The sequence below is a fragment of the Hypanus sabinus genome, chromosome 17 (genome assembly GCF_030144855.1).
Source record: "Hypanus sabinus isolate sHypSab1 chromosome 17, sHypSab1.hap1, whole genome shotgun sequence".
Classification (NCBI taxonomy): Eukaryota; Metazoa; Chordata; class Chondrichthyes; order Myliobatiformes; family Dasyatidae; genus Hypanus; species Hypanus sabinus.
The window spans coordinates 47,376,916-47,397,865 of record NC_082722.1 but is presented as its reverse complement, the minus strand read 5'-3'; the positions used below and the strand labels follow the sequence as shown (position 1 = coordinate 47,397,865).

The 20,950-nt window shown below is 38.7% G+C and overlaps 1 protein-coding gene across 1 annotated transcript; it reads right to left on the bottom strand.

The window, feature by feature from the left end:
- Positions 1-454: 454 nt before the first annotated feature.
- On the bottom strand, positions 455-19,463 carry pdcd5 (programmed cell death 5). Its single transcript, XM_059992993.1, has 6 exons — positions 19,307-19,463; positions 11,451-11,494; positions 7,561-7,622; positions 4,743-4,834; positions 3,863-3,934; positions 455-1,256 (listed from the first exon to the last, which is right to left on the bottom strand). Exons 1-6 carry the CDS (start codon positions 19,370-19,372, stop codon positions 1,209-1,211), a joined length of 384 nt encoding a protein of 127 aa, XP_059848976.1. The 5' UTR covers positions 19,373-19,463; the 3' UTR covers positions 455-1,208.
- Positions 19,464-20,950: the final 1,487 nt, after the last annotated feature.

The window sequence follows — 20,950 nt, the reverse complement described above, 5'->3', positions numbered from 1 at the left end:
TAGGATTAGTATCTTAGCCCAGATTGTCAACAATGTTATTTGTCTATACACCACTCCCAGATGTTCAACGCACTGAGCTCTTTCAGCAATGTTTTTGCTTCAGCCTCCAGCATCTGCAGTCTCTGGGAATGCTGGATTTACTATGCAAGTGATTTAAAGGTACTGGTATAGTTTTCTTTAAAAGACCTTGTCAAAACTTAAAACACTTGAGGCTAATCACTTCTGGCTGCAGAGGAGAAATTTCTCTTAGAAATTTTTGCCCCAGGAAGCTGAGGATCTGTTACTGTATTGTCAAAAAAGATCAATAGCTTTCTGGACATTTCCCCTTGGTGTTTGAAAATGGTACTCCTGTGGAAGTTCAGCCATGAAGTAACCGTCTCAGATGACCTACTCTCTATTTCTTATGTTACTTAATCTGTTTATTTATAGAGATAATTGAAAAGGAGGCAGTGAAGAATGTTGTAATGATTTATTTCTAGGTTCTCTCATAAATGGTAAATGCCAGCAGTTGCAAAATCAAAGGTAATGAAGTATTAAAGGGTAACTTCAGGATGCAAGGGAACAATATTTCAGAGAGAACACAATATAACTGGCACATGTTATTACTGGCAATGAGGTTTGGATTAATTTTAGGGATGTTTCTTTCCTGAAAGCAAAGTAATAATATTTATTTAAATTGAAATTACTGATAATAGGTATATTACAAACTCCAATAAAAATGGTTCATTTTGTATTCACAGCGAGAAGCACACTGTGACCAGATGATTTGAGGGGAAAAAATGCTTTGTGCTGGCTTTCCCACTGGACTGGAGGGAACACTTTCTCAGCAACCTGAGATTAGCACAGAAAACTAATGTTAGACAAAACCATATTACAGGAGTGCAAAATAAGTTGTAAACCACTTATTTCTATAATATCCACATTGTAGAACTCAATTATTCTGATATTCCACAATGCATTTTAAATCAAATTGATTCAGAGTTCTCAAAGCATTTTTAAAAAATTCCATCTTGGAGCACATCTCCACAAATAACTGTTGTGGTTCCATTCATACACTATAAACTGTGTTTAGAACCACCACATAGTTGTGCGATACAGAACTGTAAAGAATTCTTCCTGCAAACAAGGGGAAAAATAATAAATCCATTCAATCGCTGTTCTAGCTTCAATTTTCCTTGTTATATATAAATTAGGCTCATGCTCAGAATTCAGTAATCATCCTCTTCATCTGAATCCATTACTTTTCTTCTGTTGAACTGAAATTTACAAGATATGAAAGTAAGTTACACCAAAAATATTTCCAAGTATTCTACAATTATATAATTCCTGGTTCAAACTTTTCTTTCTATTTTACCGCTCAGAGAACAAAGTTACAGCTCCAAAATTCAAAATTTAAGATGACCTGAGGAGACAATTCTGTTAACATTAGAAAACCTCAACTGTTTTCTTTACAGATGCCATTTAGGAGTGGTTAAACACCGCAGTATTGCCTTGAATGTTCTGTTGACTTCAAATGTACCAAGAACAGCACTACAAAAAAAATTGAATTATACATAGCATAGTTTTTTTATTTTTGATTTCTCTGACCATTCAATACTTGAACCTGATACAAACATAACTCGAGTACAATCTGAGCTCTTTGAAGCATTTTTCTCTCAACATTTAATACCTACAATTAAATTTATATCAGCACTGGATAATGAACATACTACCAAAGGAATTTTGAAAATCTCAATATAATCATGTCTCACAAATCTTGTGTTTTTTGAAGAGGTAACAGAGGATTGATGAGGGAAGGGTAGTGAATATTCTGTATGGACTTCAGCAAGTCAGTTGACAAGATCTCATATCAGAGCTCATGGTAGTAAGAGGCAAGGTACTAGCATGGATAGAAGACTGCCTGGCAGAAGACAGAGTGGTGATGAAGGGATCCTCTTCCAGTGACAAGTAGTTTCACAAGGATCAGCGTTGGGATCACAACTTTTCACTTTATACATAATGATCTGGCTGAAAAGATTGATTGTACAAGTTTGCAGACAATACAAGATAGGTGGAGGGAGTAAAGTGAAAGCAGGGTTCTGCAGAAGGACACAGGTTGGGAGATTGGGCAAAGTTCAGATGGAATACAGCATAAGGGACTATGGGGTTATGCATTTTGGTCAGAAAAATAAAGTGTTGGCCATTTCCCAACTGGGAGAGAATTCAGAAATCAGGGGCAAAAGGATTTTGAGTCCTAGTTCAGGACTTGCAGATTAAGTTGGTAGTAAAGATATTAATAGTAATTTCATGAGGACTAGAACATTTTATGTTAGGATGTAAGGCTGAGGTTTTATAATGCATTGGTCAGACTTTATTTGGAATATGAATTTTTGGGCCTGATATCCAAGAAAAGATATACTGGCTGTAAAGAGCTTGGAGGAGGTTTATAAGAATCACAGGATTGAAAGCATTGAATTATGAGGAGTGTTTGATCTCTCTGGACCTGCATGCAATGGAGTTAAAAAAGATTAGAGGTGAATCTCATTGAAACCTACTAGATACTGAAAGGCCTGGATAAATCGCATGAGTATCAGGAAAAACTAGTTAAACGGATACATAATTGGCTTAATGGTAACGTAGGAGGTTCTTCATCAGACAGGAGGTCTGATGTCTGGTAGTATTCCACAGGGATTGGTGCTGGGCCCAATATTATGTGTCATTTATATAAATAATTTGAACAGAAATGTAGAAGGCATGGTTAGTGAGTAGGCAGATGACACTAAAATAGGTGATGGTGTAGACATTAAAGGCTATTTACTAGAAGTTACAGGGGGATCTTGATCAGCTATGTAAGTGGGCTGAGAGCGGCAAATGGTGTTCAACTCAAATAACTGTGAATTGTTAAATTCTGGGAAGTCAAACCAGAGAATTACTTTCTTAGTGAATGGTAGAGCCCTGGAGTGAATTGTTGATCAGAGGAACCTAGAAGTAGAAGCACATTATTCCCTAAAAGCAGTATCATAGGTGGTTAAAAAGGCATTTAGCACACTAGCCTTCATCAGTCAAGACAATGAGTATAAAAGTTGTGTTGCAGTTGTACAATATGTTGATGAGGCTGTGCTTATGTACAGTTTTGGCTATTCTACAATAGGAAGCATATCATTACGCTGAAAAGAATGCAAAGAAAATTTATAAATGTTGCCAGGACTCAAAGGCCTCGGCCATAATGAGCAATTGGGCAGGCTAGAATTTTATTCCTTGATGCAGGAGACGGAGGGATGACCTTACAGCAGTGTAAGAGCATAAAAAAGGTGATAGCAGAGTCTTTTTCTAGACAAGGGGAATCAACAAGAAAAGATTTAAAGACCTAAAGGGTGTCAACTTCAGAGTGTATCTAAAATAAGCTGCCAAAGAAAGTGATTAGGGCAAGTACAAATAATTTAATTTAAAAGACATTTGGACAGGTACACAGGTGATAAAGGTTTAAAGGAATATGGGCCCAAATGTTATAATTCAAACAGGCAGTACAGATGACTTGGAGAGAAGGGTGTGCGTCCTTGCTGTATTATTTTGACCCTATGCCTAATGCACTTTTGATTCCTGTTCATGATCACCCTACTTTTGACTGTATTTGACATCTATTTCTTTATAATAAAAGCTGAACGTTTCCTTCAAATTCACCAAATATATTTTAAAGGATGTATTATACTCATTTTTGATGCACATCTCTGCAATGCCATTATGATAAAATCAGATGTGGTTTTTAATGGAATTGTCATTGGGATTGCCAAAGAAATAGCAAGAAAAGTTTTAAACCTGTTGGGTAAAATAAATCAAAGGAATGTCAAACTAAATAAAAGCAACTACAAATAACTGCAATTACCTTGACCATTGTTTGCTTTCCCATCTGTTGGTTAGCTTTCTCAAGGATTTCAATTAAACCTGATTCTGAAATCTAAAAACAGTTAAAAAGACAGGTGAAGTTTGATATATTTGAATGCAGCTGGATTCATTCACTTCTGCAGAAGAGTGATATCACTTTTTAAAAATTAGTAGAAATGCATTTCAAAACACAAAATTATTTCAATTGTTGAATTTTTCTCCACTCCCTTTCTGGAACCCTTATAGCATCTCATGCTTTCCAAAACTGACAAGACAAACTTAGATCTGTAATCAGAAAAACATTTCCCCTTAAGCATCAGCCATTGGATGATACAAAAATACGCAAACTACCTCACCACTAGTTATTTAGAATCAGAACATCAAAAACCAGTTCCTTAAATGCCTCCAAGTTAAAATTCTTTCCCATTGATTGATAAATACAGGATTTTGCCTTACATTTGTGAAACTGTTAACCATAGTGTACCATGAAAGTGTGGGCATGAGGCCACAAAGTAGACAGGTGGCACATTTATGAAAATGCAGATGGTGGAATATGAAACAAGTCTGCTGGAGGAACTCAGCTGGTCAAGCAGCATCTATGCAGAGAAAGGAAATGTTGACAAGTGCGGTCAAGACTTTGTATCAGAATTGGGAGCACAGAACAGAAGTCCCTGTCTCATCCCTTCCCCTTTCCTGGGTAGGGGAGCTGAAAAAGCAAATGCTGGATTCCCAAACTTGCGAGTTTAAAAACTATTCTGTCTGAAAGTGATATTTTTTGTATTAAACAAATACATGAACATGTTTCTCAAAGCTATTTATCTAATTAAACGAATTAACTTAAGTTAATATAACTTAAGTTATATTCAGATTGATTGTCTTACTTTTCCACCAAGCTGCCCGAATTTTGCCATCTGTATCAAGTAATTCTCCACCGACTTGGCTTTCTCAGGTTTTACAAGAGCCAAATTACTCACTGAGAATGAAACAAAAATAAAATCACATAGGACTTAAAAACAAAATACTCTGATACAGTTAATGCTCAGGTTTGTGAACTGATTCAAGTTTTCTGAGATTAAAAGATTACTGTACCACTATATTTAATTTTTCAATTCACTGTTTTACTTCAATGCCTATGTTTTACTTTTATAGTTCACTTGTTGCATGAGAAGCAGAAAACTAGAGTTGACAATGTCCAAAACACTATTTAGCAAACAGTCTGAACTTGCCTGTTAATAAACATGTTAACTTTTAAGTTTGTTCTTAAATTTAAATGAGCAAGTCTTACAAAACTTATTTACATAGCTAATACCAGAAATACACTTGTACTTACAACTGTAGATGTAAAACATTGACAGTAATATGCTCCTTTTATAACACTGCAGATCTGGTCTTTTTAATTACAACAGTACAGGCATCACATGGTTGATAGCAGTAGATTAAACAGTACTTCAGCTTTTTAGCATCATACCTATTTGTTTCCTGGCACTGTCAGTGAGGTAAAGGTAACCACCCTACAGCCGTCTTGGTTCGTGGGGTTAGATTACAACATTGGCAAGAAATACACGACACATAATCCGTATTTAAATATTTGACATAGTATTTAAATAATGCATTACTGACACCCGTCCCACACCACCCCTCCAGATGGAAGCACGAAAATGCTTTAAACAGCTGGTAAATCACAACTCTGACTTAGCCAGCTGCCAAAGACAGGTGCAGTGATACAGGCATCCCTATTCCCTAACTCATCTGTATTTGCAGCATAACAATGCAGAGCCATAAAATGTTTCTTAGGAATTGGTTGAGAGGCAAAAATGGGTGCTTGCAGCACACGAGAAACTGTCCCTTTGTCTGGATAATGTGGCCAAAGGAAAGTCTGTAGATAAAGAGGGCTTATATAGGGAACTCCCGAGGTACCACTGTAGAGGAGAATAACAGACTACAGAGACTACAGGTGTGATCAACCCTGCCAAAGGCAACAAAAAGATTTGAGTATAACAGAATAATGCACCACTTCAGAGGATATCATCTAATTAATACTGTAGCAAGTACAGAAATCTGATTGGAAAAACTAAAAGGTGCAAGATGCTAGAAGAGTTCAAATAAAGGGCAACATATGTAACATTTTGTGAGGTGGAGGGTTTTATCATGGGTCAGCAGCTTAGGAGAATAGAAAGGTTAAAGTTGTTATTTAAAGGCTGATTTGAAAGGAGGTCAGTAAGAGAAACTGCAATGTCAGAATAGTTGTTTGATTGTACCTTTGCATTCTAGGATCGTGCAGAAGTGGGCAGCTCTAGCTGAGGAATAGTATAGCCAATCACTATGTAGCCAAGGCAGACAGTAAGAGTGTGCTGAATACATGGGCATCAGTCAAATTCTTAATTACTGTGATGAATGCACTGACAAAAATTAACAGCCGGTATACTGAAGTAAGATGAAGTAGCTAGGGAACAGTTTCCAGAAATAAGATGCAGAAAAATGTGGGGTTGAAAGCAGGAAGGGAAGTATTACTGATAATGAAAAGCAAAAATAATAGAAAGACACTATAAGTGACATGGTCAAAAGGACTGGCATGAATATATAGTAAAACCTATAAAGGAGGTTGCATCAAGCACATCCAAAAGTGAATTGTCAGCCCAATGAAGCTACAACACATGCATGTTACACAATGAAAATAAAGCCCAAAGGACGTAGCCATGCAATCTCCCACTAATAGGTCACATCAAAGCTCTGCAGTCCTGTCTGTGAGGTTATGAATAGTGGTGGGATATTTAAAGGGCTAACAGAGGGGCTGGCTCCAAGAACATCCCATCCTCACCAACAGCAAGGCCAGACATATACGCAAAAAGACAAGGCTGAGCATTCACAGCTGTGTTCTAATAGATGTTCTGAGAGAATGGTCCATCTCCATTTCTTCCCAAGATCCTTACTATAACAGATGCTAGTCTTTAGCATGAGTACCCTCAACAGCAGAGCTGCAGAAGCTCAAGAAGGTAGCACATTACGACCTCCTCAAAGGCAATTAGTGAGGGGAATAAATGCTGGTCTCATCAGCAACACTCCCATATTGAAAAAATGAATAAAGAAAACTTCAAGCATGATAGGAGAACAGTGAAGTCAGAAAAGGCACGCAGTGGAGATTGAAGTCACTGAGGATAAAGTCTGCTATGTGCAAGTGTTGAAGGAAGGATGCAATATTAAAACATTTGGAAGAGCATTCATTTGAAAAGAAATTTGCACATATTTGGTCTTAGTAACAGATTTGGTATTCCTAATTTGCCAATCTGGACTCTATAGGAGCCCAGTCTTACTCACATTATTGCTTGCTTTTTTTCTCCTATTTCCTTTATTGTTATGTATGTATTATAGGAGGTCTTGGATAATGTTAGTTTTAAAATATTTAGCTAATTTTAAAATTTCCTTTTAAATAGTTTCTGAAAAGTCTCTAAATCTAAAGGACATATTTGATCTATTAATTAAAATTCACATTTCTTGACAATCTCAGAAGTCGACAAAAGGGTCAAGACCGTGTCTAATCTGCTCTATATTTGTTGACCTGCTTCTAGCTGACTTTAGACAATATAAAACTGATCACTACATGTTAACCATATAATCTTTAAACCGATGATTGACACAATCTACTTGACCGTTCAACATTTTTTCCATTCAAATTATACGGTAGAGATTTCTGTTACTTACATCTGGCACGAGCAGACTGATCTAAAACCTGAGCAAGAATACTGTTCCTCATTTCTGTCTCCCTGCAATCATAATTTGTTCATATTAAGGAGGCATGAATAAGAACAGTATTGCATTGCTTCTGAACAAAATCAAGAAAATAAAAACACTGGATTACATTGAAAAGTGCAACTACATTTCTGCACCAGAAGCAAAATGAGGACTACAATTCAGAATTTTTAAAAAAATGGTATCTTCTACTATAAATTTTGATAAAGAAAAATACAATAAAACGAAGAACATGCATGTCATAAGGGCAACGTTACAATTCATGGGGGAATTCAATATGCAGGGAGATTGGGAAAATCAGGTTGGTGCTGGATCCCAAGAGAGAATTTGTAGAATGCCTACTAGATGTCTTTTTAGAGCAGCTTGTGGTTGAGCCCACTAGGGGAAAGAGTATGCTGGATTGGGTGTCGTGTAAGGAACTGGGTTTGATTAGGAAGCTTAAGGTAAAAGGATCCTTAGAAGTCAGTGATCATAGTATGATAGACTTCACTTGGCAAGTTGAGAGGGAGAAGATCAGAAGTCAGTATTACAGTGGAGTATAGGTAATTGCAGAGGTATGAGAGAGGAGCTGGCCAATGTAGACTGGAAGGGGACACCAGCAGAGATGATGGCAAAACAGCAATTACTGGAGTTTTTGGCAGCAATTTAGAAAGCACAGGTAAATACATTCCAAAGAAGAAGTATTCTAAAGACTGAATGACAGCTGTGGCTGATGAAGGAAGTAAAAAAAAACATAAATGCAAAATAGAGTATATAATACAGCAAAATATAAAGGGGAGTTAGAGCATTGTGGAATATAAAAACAGAAGGCAACTAAAATATCAAGAGGAGAGAAAAGTTGAAATATGAAGGTAAGTTAGTTAATAAAATCAGAAGATTTTTCAGATATGTAAACAGTGAAGAGAGGCCAAAGTAAATATGGGACTGCAGGAAAAAGATGCTGAAGGCAGTAATGGAGGACAAGGAAATGGCAGACAAACTGAATATGTAATTTGCATCCATTTTCACTCTGGAAGACACTAGCCAAGTACCGGAAGCTAGAGTGTCGGGGGTAGAAGTGAGTGCGGGATGTGGGTAGGCAGGGCGACCTCCAGTATCGCTGACTATTACAACTGTGAGAAATGAGTCCAGCTGCAGCTTCTAACAATCTGAGTTAAGGAGATGGAGCTGAAACTGGATGAACTCCGGATCATCCGGGAGGCTGAAGGGGTGATAGATAGGACATATAGAGAGGTAGTTACACCCAAAGTGCAAGAAACTGGGTGACAGCCAAGATGGGGTAAGGGGTTAAGGAGCCAGTGGCCATCCCCCTCAACAACAGCTTATTGGATATTGTCAGGGTGGGTGGGGGGAGAGTCACAGTGTTTGCATCTCTGGCACTGAGTCTGCTTCTGTGTCTCAGGCAGGAAGGGGGAAGAAGAGGCACACTGTGGTGAGAGGGCATTTAGGGAAATGGACAGGAGGTTATGTGGGCGAGAACAAGATTCCCACAAGGTATGTTGCCTCCCAGGTGCCAGGGCCCAGGCTATCTCAGATAGAGTCCTCAGCATTCTTAAGTGGGAGTGTGATCAGCCAGAAGTTGTGGTCCATATAGGTACCAATGACATGGGCAAGCCAAGTGATGAGGTAATGCAGAGGGAGTTCAGGAAGTTAAATGCTAAGTTAAATGCTAAGTTAAAGGGCAGGACCTCCAGGGTTGTGATCTTAGGACTGCTGCCCATGTCAATGTGCTAGTGAGGCTACAGCAACCATGGCTAACAAGAGAAGTCAAAGCCAACATAAAAGCTTAAGAGAACAAAATTTAGTGGGAAGTTAGAGGACTGGGAAGTTTTTAAAAACCAACAGAAGGCAACTAAAAAAGTAATTAAGGTAAGATGGAATACAAAAGTAAGCTAGCTAATAATACTAAAGAGTTACCAAAAGTTTCTTCCAATGCATAAAGTGTAAAAGAGAGGCTAAAGTGGATATTGGACCTTTAGAAAATGATGCTGGAGAGGTAATAATGGGGGAACAATGAATTAGTGGACGAACTGATTAAGTATTTTACGTCTTCACTGTGGAGGACACTAGCAGTGTGGTCGAAGTTCCAGGTGTCTTGGGAGCATTAAGTGTGTGAGTTACCATAGCTAGAGAGAGGTTTTAGGAAACTGAAAGGTCTGAAGGGAGATTAGTCATCTGGACCACATGGTGTACACTCCAAAGTTCTGAAAGAAATAGCTGAAGAGACTATGACAGAATTAGCAATGAACTTTCAAGAATTACTAGATTCTGGAATGGTTCTGGAAAACTGGAAATTAGCAAATGTCACTCCATTCTTCAAGAAGGAAGAGAGGCAGAAGAAAGGAAACTATAGGCCAGTTAGTCTGACCTCAGTGGTTGGGAAGATGTTGGAGTTAATTATTAAGGATGAGGTCTCAGGGTACTTGGAGGCACGTGATGAGAACAGCCAAAGTCAGCATTGTTTCCTTAAAAGGAAACCTTACCTGACAAATCCATTGGAACTCATTGAAGAAATAATAAGCCGGATAGACAAAGGAGAATCAGTGAATGTTGTGTACTTGGATTTTCAGAAGGCCGTTGACAAGGTGCCATTTGTGAGGTTGCTTACACGCCAATGGTATTATAGGAAAGAAACTAGAAGACTAGCTGATTCACAGGAAGCAAAGAGTGGGAATAAAAGGAGCCTTTTTAGGTTGATTGCCAGTGACTAAAGGTGTTCAGCAGGGGTTGGTGTTGGGATCATTTCTTTTTACGTTGGAGTTTTGGATGACGAAATTGATAGCTTTGTGGCCAAGTTTGTGGATGTTATGAAGATAGGTGGAGGTTCAGGTGGTGGTGAAGAAGTAGGGAGGCTGGAGAAGGACTTAAACATATTAGGAGAATGGGCAAAGAAATGCCAGTTGGAATACAATGTTGAGAAGTGTATGGCCATGTACTTCAGTAAAGGGAACAAAAGCATTGACTATTTTCTAAACAGGCAAAAATTTCAAAAATCTGAGGTGCAAAGGGACTTGAGAGTCCTTGTGCAGGATTCCCTAAAAATTAACCTGCAGGTTGAGTCAGTGGTGAGGAAGGCAAATGCAATGTTGACATTCATTTCAGGAGGACAAGCATATAAAAGCAAGGATGTAATACTGAGGCTTTATAATGTACTGATGAGGCCTCACTTGGGAGTATTGTGAACAGTTTGGGCCATTTATTTAAGAAAGAATGAATTGATACTGGAGAGGGTTCAGAGGAGGTTCACCAGAATGATTCTGAGAATGAAAGAGTTAACGTATGAGGAGCAGTTGATGGTTCTGGGCCTATATTCACTGAAACTTACAAGAATAGGGAGGAATTTCATACGCCAGAGGGTGGTGAATCTGTGGAATTCGTTGCAAAAGGCGGCTGTGGAAGCCAAGTCAGTGGATGGATTTAAGACAGAAGTTGATAGGTTCTTACTCAGTCGTGGTGTAAAAGGTTACGGGGAGAAGGCAGGCAAATGGGGTTGAGCTGTGATGGATCAACCATAATGAAATAGCAGAGCAGACTCGATGGACCAAATGGCTTAATTCTGCTCCTATCTCTTATGGCTTTAAAACAATGGTACAATTGCTCTAGAATAAAGCACATTCATACAAACAAATCTGATTGGGCTACGTACTTTTTTTCAGGGAGAAAAAGAGATAAAAGTGAAGAGCAGGTCGTTCTTACAAATGTGAATCTTACAAACCTTCCTTTTGCCACCAACAGGCACTTGTACACTACCAGATGGAAAACATAGAACTAATTGTAAAACATAGAGCTAATTGTAAGTAATGTAGTTAAAAAGTTGTATTTAAAGCAAATGGCATCCTTACCGTTGTTTAGCCTCTTGCTGGCTTTGCTGATCATCTGGTGCATCCTGTGCAAAAATAGGTACACTAGAAAGGTTAGAAGGTTCTTAAAAAATCCTAATTTTTAAATAAAAGCAAATCACATATCATGTAAATGTGACATTTACTGAAGAATCCTGTACTGTTGCACAGTGATATTTTATATAATTCACAAAATATTTTAAAGAATTGACACATCATATATAATGACCACAGTCAACAACTGATATAAGTGATAAAAGAGCTGCAATCTCCGGAAAATAAAATAATCGGAGCACCACTTTTTACATGTATTACAGTATTTGTGCAAAAGTCTTAGGCACATGTAAAAAAAATTCTGTAAAATGAAGCAGGTTTTAAAAATGAAAAGTTTCTAAATATCAAAAAAATTACTATAAAGTGCAGTATACAGTAAAAAATTAAATCATATTTGGTTTGTCTACCCTTTGCCTTTAAAATTGCCTCCAATGTCTTAGGTACATGGTTGTGCAGGTTTATAAGAAAATTGGCTGGGATGTTGTTCCAAACATCTTAGAGAACTTGCTATAGTTCTTCTGCAGACTTCGGCTGTCTCACTTGCTTCTGCCTCTCCATGTAATCCCAGAGAGCCACAATGATATTTTATCTATTGTAGAACTCATTGTTCTTTTTTTGCTAAAGACAGTGCTTTATGACCTTGACCATGTATTTGGAGTCATTGTGCTGCTGCAATGAAGTTGAGACCGATCAGACTCCTCCCTGATGGTATAGTGTGATTGATTAGAATCTACTTGTACTTATCAGCATTGAGGATCCCATTACTTCTGATAAAATTACCAACTCCACTTGAGAAATGCAGCTCCAAACCTGCAGGGAACCTCTGCCATGCTTCACTCTTGGTGCACATTCATCCATTTAGCACTCTCCAGCTCTTCTTCAGACAAATTACATGCTGAGCCAGAAAAGTCAAATTTTGACTCGTCAGTCCAGAGCACTTGTTACCATTCTTCTTTATGTGTTTTGTGCATTAGGTGAGTCTCTTGGCTTTTTATTCACATTGGAGGAATGGCTTTTTAGAAACAGCTCTTCCATGAAGACCACTTCTGACAAGATTTCTCTGGACTCTAGAGGGTGTACTTGAGTTCCAGTGGTTTCTGTGAGTTCAGAATTGATAGCAGTGCTAGATAACTTCTGATTTAGAAGGGACATCAGTTTAAGTAGCTCTCATCTGCTGCATTCAGTTTCCATGGACAACCACTGCGTTTCTTTATGCTTCTTCAGAAGAGCTTGGACAGCACATCTTGAAACTCCCGTCTGCCACAAAATTTCAGCTTAGAAGAAACCTTGCTGATGCAGGATGACCACCTAGTGTCTTGTTGCAATGCTCACTCTTGCCACGGTGTAAGAATTGATGATTTTGAAGATTAAACTGTCACATTTGCTTCACCCTCACCTTTTAGTTTGGTTGTCCTTCACCCTGTTTGATTCCTTCTACACCTGTTTGTTTCAGTTAATCAGTTTAGTTTGCTCAACTCATTATGTCATTGATCATTAGCACCTGTTTATTATCTTTGTTTAATCATACACTGGGCTATATACCTACAAAGTTTTTATTTGAAAATTATTCCATTAATTAATACATTGCTTTCCTTAATGAAATATAAACAAATCTCTACTTTTTTTTGATAACAATGTCTGGAAAACCAAAATTTGCTCTTTTCTGCTGACATACTAATGCAGAAGACAAAACATAAACATCTAAATTTATATCAAAAAATCTAGGATGCCTAAAACTTTTACACAGTACTATATGTAGTAAAAGACAGTGGATAGCTAATTCTGAATCCTGAATCCAAATTCTGAAAAGGTCTGAAGGTAGATAAAACACCTGGACCAGATGGACTGCATTCCGATGTTCTGAAAGAGGTGGCTGAAAAGATTGTGGAGGCATTTGTAATAATCTTTCAAGAATCACGATTCTACAATGGTTCCAGAAGATTGGAAATGTGCAAATTCATTCCACTCTTTAAGAAGCAAAGGAGGTAAAAAGAAAGGAAATTCTAGACCAGTTAGCCTGACCTCAGTGGTTGGGAAGGTGTGGGGATTCCATTATTAAGATGAGGTTTTGGGGTACTTGGAGGGACATGATATAATATGTCAAAATCAGCATGGTTTCCCTAAGGGGAAATCTTGCCTGACAAATCTGTTAGAATTATTCGAGGAAATAAAAAGCAGGATAGACCGCTCCCGAGGCTGCTAAACAAGATAATATTACAGGAATGATAATAGCACGAATGGAAGAATGGCTGACTGGCAGGAAGCAAAGAGTGAGAATACAGGGGATGTTTTCTGGTTGGCTTCCAGTGATTAGTGGTGTTCTACAGGGGCTGGCTTTGGGATTGCCTCTTTTCTCTTTGTGGCCAAGTTGGCAAACAATACAAAGGTAGCTAGTTTTGAGAAAGTAGGAAATCTGCAGACAGATTAGGATGGGATATAGTGTAGTTAAGTGTATGTATGGTCATGCACTTTAGAAGGAGGAATAAAGGCAACACTATTTTCTAAATGGGGAGAAAATTTTAAAAATCAGAGATGCAAAGAGAGCAGGATGCAGGATTCCCCACAGGTTGACTTACAGGCTGAGTCAGTGGTAAGGAAGCCAAATACAATTAGCATTGATTTTGAGAAGAGTAAAATATAAGGGCAAGGATGTAATGCTGAGGCTTTATAAGGCAATGGTCGGACGGCACTTGGAGTATTGTGAGCAGTTTTTGGCCCCTTAACTAAGAAAAGGTGTGCTGGCATTGGTGAGGGCCAGAGGTTGTTTTTCAAGAATGAGTCTGGGAATGAAAGGGTTAACAAATGAGGAGTGTTTGATGGCTCTGGACCTCTACTCACAGGAGCTTAGATGAATGAGGGAGGACCTCATTGAAACCTATCAAATTTTGAAAGGCCTCGACAGAGTGGATATGGAGAGGATGTTCCCTATGTTGAGGAGCCTGAGACCAGAGGGCACAGCCTCAAAATAGGGGGATGTCCCTTTAGAAGAGACGAGCAGCAATTTCTTTAGCCAGAGAGTAGTGGATCTGTGGAATTCATTGCAACAGATGGTTCTGGAGGCTAAGTTACTGGGAATATTTAAAGTGGAGGTTAACATGTTCTTGCTTAATAAGAGTGTCAAAGGTTTTGGGGATAAGGTAGGAAAATGGGGATGAGAGGAATAATAAATAAGCAATGATGGAATGGCAGTGGACTCAATGTCCAAATGCCCTAATCCTGTTTCTGTCTTGGGGTCTTAGGATCAGATGATCTTATACATCAAGCAGTCATGGAAAACTTCTGGTCTAATATAAAACTGTACATTAACTTGAAAGACATTTGTGTTACTTAAGCTCTGCATTTACTGGCCAGTAGAACACTAACTCATACCTCACAGACATGCCCTTCATAACAGCAGCAACTTTGATTTCTCTGCACATGTATATAGCCAGGAAATCCAGAAGTAATCTCTGCAATGTGCCATAAAGCAATGGAGTATGGACTCAACACTGAGTTCAGCAAAGGAGAGGGAACTTGTGCTAAATGCATCCACGAAGCCAACACTTCAGAAAACGGCTATGAGAAATACAGCTAAGAGTTTCAGATGGCTATAGTTTTGAAAATACTCAGATGTTTCTAAAAGATTTGAGTGTCTAATCCAGACATGTCTTTGCTATTATTTTCCTTCTCATGAGTCAGGACTAGTTTTGTACAGTCAGAACTTTGGTACGTCCATGTTTCTCCCATGTTGAATTTCAACAGATCCCCTCCACCCTCAGCTAGGAGACTTCTTCTTGAAAACTGCTTCCTCTTCCTATTACTATGAGTGTGCCATGTTCATGCGTATCCCTAAGATGAGAGAAAACACTCTAATCTTCTACAGAGTTGGATGCCAACAAAGTGATTGATATCATTGGTTGGATGACCAAATTGGGTGAAAACAGAGCAAAATTTCTGCTTCCTCTCCTGCAGTCTAACAGAATATTCTGGAATGCTGACTCAGTTTTCCTCTCTGCAAATATGAGTACTTTTATTTCAGATTTCCAAAAACTGCTATTTTGTATCTCAAAGCTCTGGCATTTTACTCTCTCTCCAGTTCTCATTTGTTTCTTATTTACACCTCTAGAAAGATCAGCTGCAATTAACAAGATTTCACTATCCTTACCAGCCTTTGTGTTGTTCAGCTTCTCTTGGTTCAGACCAGTGGTTCCCAAACTTTTTTTGGGTTACTGCCCCCTTGGCTTTCAGACCACATTCCCACTGTCCCCTTCTCCATTTCCAGCCAATATGTAAAAACTATAAAGGACTTAGATTTACGATGCACAGTGAAATAAAACAGGAACTGCAAATTCAAAGTAGTGACAAACTGCAAAAATTATTCAAATCTATTTAAAACTACAAATACAATTATTTAATTACAGTAAAAGCAATTTTCATCAACAGTTTTAGTGTATATTAGTAGTCCAACTATTCACGACTTCATTAGTTTTTCACCTTTCAATGAGATGGATGGGCTTGGTGCAGTGATATCAGCTTCTCAACATCACTCAGAAGGAGCCTCAGATCCCCATGTGCAGTAACTTGCAGTCTGTTTCATTGTTTTCAAAGAAGTTGGGCAACTGCACTGAAACCATGCTCCAGTAAATACGATATTGGAAAAGCAATAGAGAGCCTCACACCTTTTTTCACAGTGCAGGGTACTTTCAGAGATTTCTTTCTACAACCAAATGCCTTGCTGTATTTTGAACCTCAGCTTCAGCTCATTTTGTAGTGAAGTCAGTTCTTCCTCCATCTTTCCTGTTAATTCCTTGTTACAAGTCTTCGGAATACCCAGTCTGTAACTTGGATCGATAGATGATCCTGAAATCTCTCTGATATATCTTTATACAGCCCAACCTGTTGGGCCTAGTATACTTGCAGATAATCATCCAGTATTTTTTCTCAGAGGTTCAAAAATTGGAAAAGGTAGTATTGAACAATGTTGCACTTAAACAAGGTTAACTTGGACAGAATTTACTAAGATTTTCATAATTTTCTTGCAATTGAAGATTGATTTCATTAAACTTTCCAAATAATTCTGATAAATAAATATTCTTGAGTTAATCAATGAATTAAACATTCATGTCCTCAAACAATGTTCACACAGTTTCAAAGAAATGCATAAAAGTGTCTCGGGCAGTTTCCTTTTGAGAGCCACCTGAGGTCTGTGTGCAACAGCAAGCATTCAAACTGTTCATCATTCTCAATGCAAAGCTCTCTAAATAGTCGAGAAGTGAAAATGCGAGACTCAATTTTATTTACTGCTGTGATAGCAGTATTTAATGAATTGTGGAAAAGATTTTGCAACAAGATGTTGTCTGTGAATTACAATGAATGGTAAGTATGTTAAATACAGCTTTTTTCAGGACAGTAATAACCAGTGGCATGCTGGTATTGATGGTGCCCCATCTGTTGCACAAGCAAGAATGTTGGTGAGCAAAATATCTTTCTCTTTGAAAAATTTCAAATATTGACTCCCATTTCATGTCTGTTTCTACTCTCCTTGCAAAGAACAGCTCCTGAATTATGCTTTTATCCTTTATGAAGCAACCATAACAAAGCAAAGATTTATTGCCTGATACTTGTTGACTCATTCAACTGCAAAGCAGATTCTGTTGTCCCAAGTATGTTGGGCAATATGTCTTCCACATTCTCAGACATTTCATCTATTCGTCTTTGAACAGAGTTGTCACTGTGTGCAATTGCTTTAATTATTTAGACCGGTGACTTATGTAAAACTGTATTCAGAACCTCTCTTACAGCTGGCAGAATCAGTTCTCTATTTGTATGGAGCTTTCTAGATCAGCAATGAGCGATAAAATGTTGCATGAAGCATGTACATCACTGTTTTGTTGTGAAGTGCTCGCAAACATGTTTTGAAATGTTCTCCATTTCTGACAGTTTTCACTAAGTAACTGAAAAATAAGACAATTTTGTGTTTGCTTTATCAGAAAGTATTCTCTTCAAATGTTCAAGTAACCTTGATGGTTTCAATGTTTCATTTGGAAAATAAACTTTTTCCTTACAACAGGCTGCTGTTGGTTGCTTGGTGCTGGTATAAGCCAACTTTTCAGATACTCTACACTACACTGTCTACTCTTCTTTTTCATTTGGTCTGCTTCTGCCATTGCCAATTAGCAACCACGGTCAATCACCTTTTAAGTCCAACCACAAATGCTGCAATCAATAAAGGGTTAATTATGACATCATCATAGCTCAGGCAAAACCTGACTCTGCCTGAAGGTACATGAAGTAGGACAACATCATCTCAGTTGGACCGTGGGCTAGAGAATCAAAAGGGCAGATCCTGAACTTTATCCCATTGTGCGTCATATCCTAAATTCTCAGGAATTGCGCCACAGGGTAATTATATGGGAATTGTACTAGCTAACACTGTACTACAGTAGTGAACAGCAATAATGTGGAGCACAGAAAAAGACTATTTTTCAGTCCGGATTGCTCATATGCCAAATACACAAGTATCACATTTCCTTTCAACAACTATAATGCACTTCAAACAAAGTCTAAGAAAACAGTGGGTTAGCAAGAGATGAGGCAATTATGTGACCATTGTAATCAATTATGAGGTAGAATATCAAATGCTTATAAGTAATTTCTTAAATGAAGCCTGTAATCCCTCAGCTGCCCCCCTTGCTATTGAGCACCCCGCACTGCCCTCCCCCCGGGAGCAGCAATATCTGGGAACCACTGGTTTAGACTCTTTCAGATATTGTTCTCTTCACTCCTGCCCCTTCTCTGCAAATCACCTCCAAATCTTTTTATAATGAAAAGTCATTTTACCCTAATTGATCCTAGGCGTTTCCACCATTTTCTGTTTTAATTTTTTTTTGAGGAACTTTTACTCTCACGATGTACCAAGGGGAACATTCTGTTTGCATCACCATCTGGTATGGAGAGGCCTCTGCACAAGATTAGAAAAAGCTGCAGAAAGTTCTGAGCTCAGCCAGCTCCATCATGGGCACTAGCCTTCCCAACACACTGGTCACCTTCAAAAGATGACGCCTCAAAAAGGGGATATCCATCATTAAGAACCCCCATTATCCAGGAGATGCCATCAAGGAGAAGGTACAGGTACCTAAAGATGCACACTCAATGTTTCAGAAACACCTTCTTCCCCTCTGCCATCAGATTTCTGAATGGATGATGAACCCAAGAACAGTTGCTCTGTTTCTTGTCTCCTTTGCACTACTTATTTGTTTTATATATACTTACTGTAACTTAGTTGTACTGCTGCTGTAAAACAACAAACTTCAAAACATAAGCCAGTGATTAAACCTAATGTTGCTATTTTGAGCAGAGAATTCTTTTGGAGTTGTTTTACCAGGAGGCGGGGGAAGTTTTGTGATGAATTCCACCCTATAAATTCCTAAGTACATTCACTGGCTCCCAGACCACATGCAGTTTCGGCACCCTAGACGCGTTTAATCTTCTGTATTTCCAAAGAGGTGCAAAAAGTTGCAACTAATTTCTCTGCTACGTGAAGCAGCAGCTCATTCATTCCTGATCTTCAACTGTCCGGTGAGAATGGGGGTGGGGGGATCGGAAATAGGCAGATTCCGGGCAGTGAATATTGGCCTTTACATCTTATAGGATTTTATTGACATTATATATAAATATGCAACAGCTGCATGAAGTGCACATGTGCGTCCCGTTTCCCTCGCCCCCATGTTGGGCCCCGGCTGTGCAGACCAGGCAAATTAAGCAGCCTGGTCTCCACCAGGCCCAGTTCCAGGTGAAATGGATAAAGCTAGTGTTCACGGCCTTACCCCGCGCTGAGCACGCAACTCAGCCAATCTCTGGCGCCGGATCGCCTCCAGCTCCTGATCCTCCATCGCGAACGGACTCGAATCCCCAAGAAAACCTGAAAAGCTCAGGACTCCAAGCAGGCACCAGCCAGAGTGCGCTCTCCGCCAGCACCGCCCCTAGCGGCTACTGCCCGCTGTCAGCAGCCACCGAGCCCACGTCGGACAAACCTCCGCCAACACCGCCCCTAGCGGCTACTGTCCTCAGTCTGCAGCGGCTGCGTCCTCAGCTTTCGCTGCCAGTACTATCGTGTTTTGTCTGTAACGCCCGACTATGCTATAGACAATTGCATAGCTTAATAATATGTTCTCGATATTTATTGCTCATTTATTTATTATTATTATTATTATTATTATTTTGTTATGTATGTGCACAGCTTGTTGTCTTAAGTACATTCGTTGTTTGTCCGCCCTGTTGGGTTCGGTCTTTCATTGATTCGATTATGATATTTGGATTGACTGAGTTTGTCCGCAAAGAAACGAATTCCAGGGTTGTATATGGGACTCAGATAAATTTACATTGAACTTTGAAATAATAGCATGCATGCCACAATGATGCAGGCATAAAATGCGGATAAAATACTTGGACAGCGGTATGCAAGCAGGGTGTCTTTACTGTGTAATGTTACACAGTAAAGATCACTCAGTACTGAGGAACTAAATCTAATCTTCTAAGCTAGTAGGAAACTTCAATCGAGAAGGAGGTAATGAAATACGTGGGAAATATAGTGAAAAAAGCTGAGTTACATCAAGTATATTAAATATATTTGCTGTTCATGTCTATTAAATAGTTAAGTTAAAATAAATATGTCAAAATAACATAAATTAAAAAAGTAGTGACGTAGTGTTCATGGTTTCAATGTCCATTTAGAAAATAGATGGCAGAGGGGAAGAAGCTGTTCTGAATGTATTTTTCGGTATCTGCCATTTGTCGTCTTTTGTGGATTGGTTGCTTGTCAATGTTTGTGTGTAGTATCTGGTGATACGTACGAACACTGATAATAAATTTCCTTTGAACTATGAGCCTACTGTGATGCATATCCTGAATTAAGGGCAAGAAAACTCAACTGCCAAATGGAGCCAACTCCTTTTGTTGCATGGTTGCAAGCCACATTGTGAGCCACCATTAACTTGTTCAAGGTTTGAAGTAAACTTATTATCAACACACATATACAGTACGTCACCATTATAGCCTGAGATTCACTCTCTTGCAGACATTCACAGTAGAACAAAAAATACAACTGAATTAATGAAAAACTATACAGAAATAGAATTCACTGAAGCCTGAAAGGATAGGCCTTGTACTCAACATCTGTAAGTCAAATACCATTTAGATATTTAGCCAAGGTGTAGAATATTGGCCTTTGTCAATGAAGGTTCACAGCAAGATTGTATAAGACGTGGACAATGAAATATCATAAGAGTAACACACACAAAGTACTGGAAGAATTCAGCAAGTCAAGCAGCATCCACGGATGAAAATAAACAGTCACATATTGGGTTCAGACCCTTCAGCAAGACTCAGAGGACATGTTTGTTGCTCAAAAGTTCCAGCAGCTACAGAATCTCTTGTGTCACAGATAACAGAGGAGTCAGAGGCGATATCAA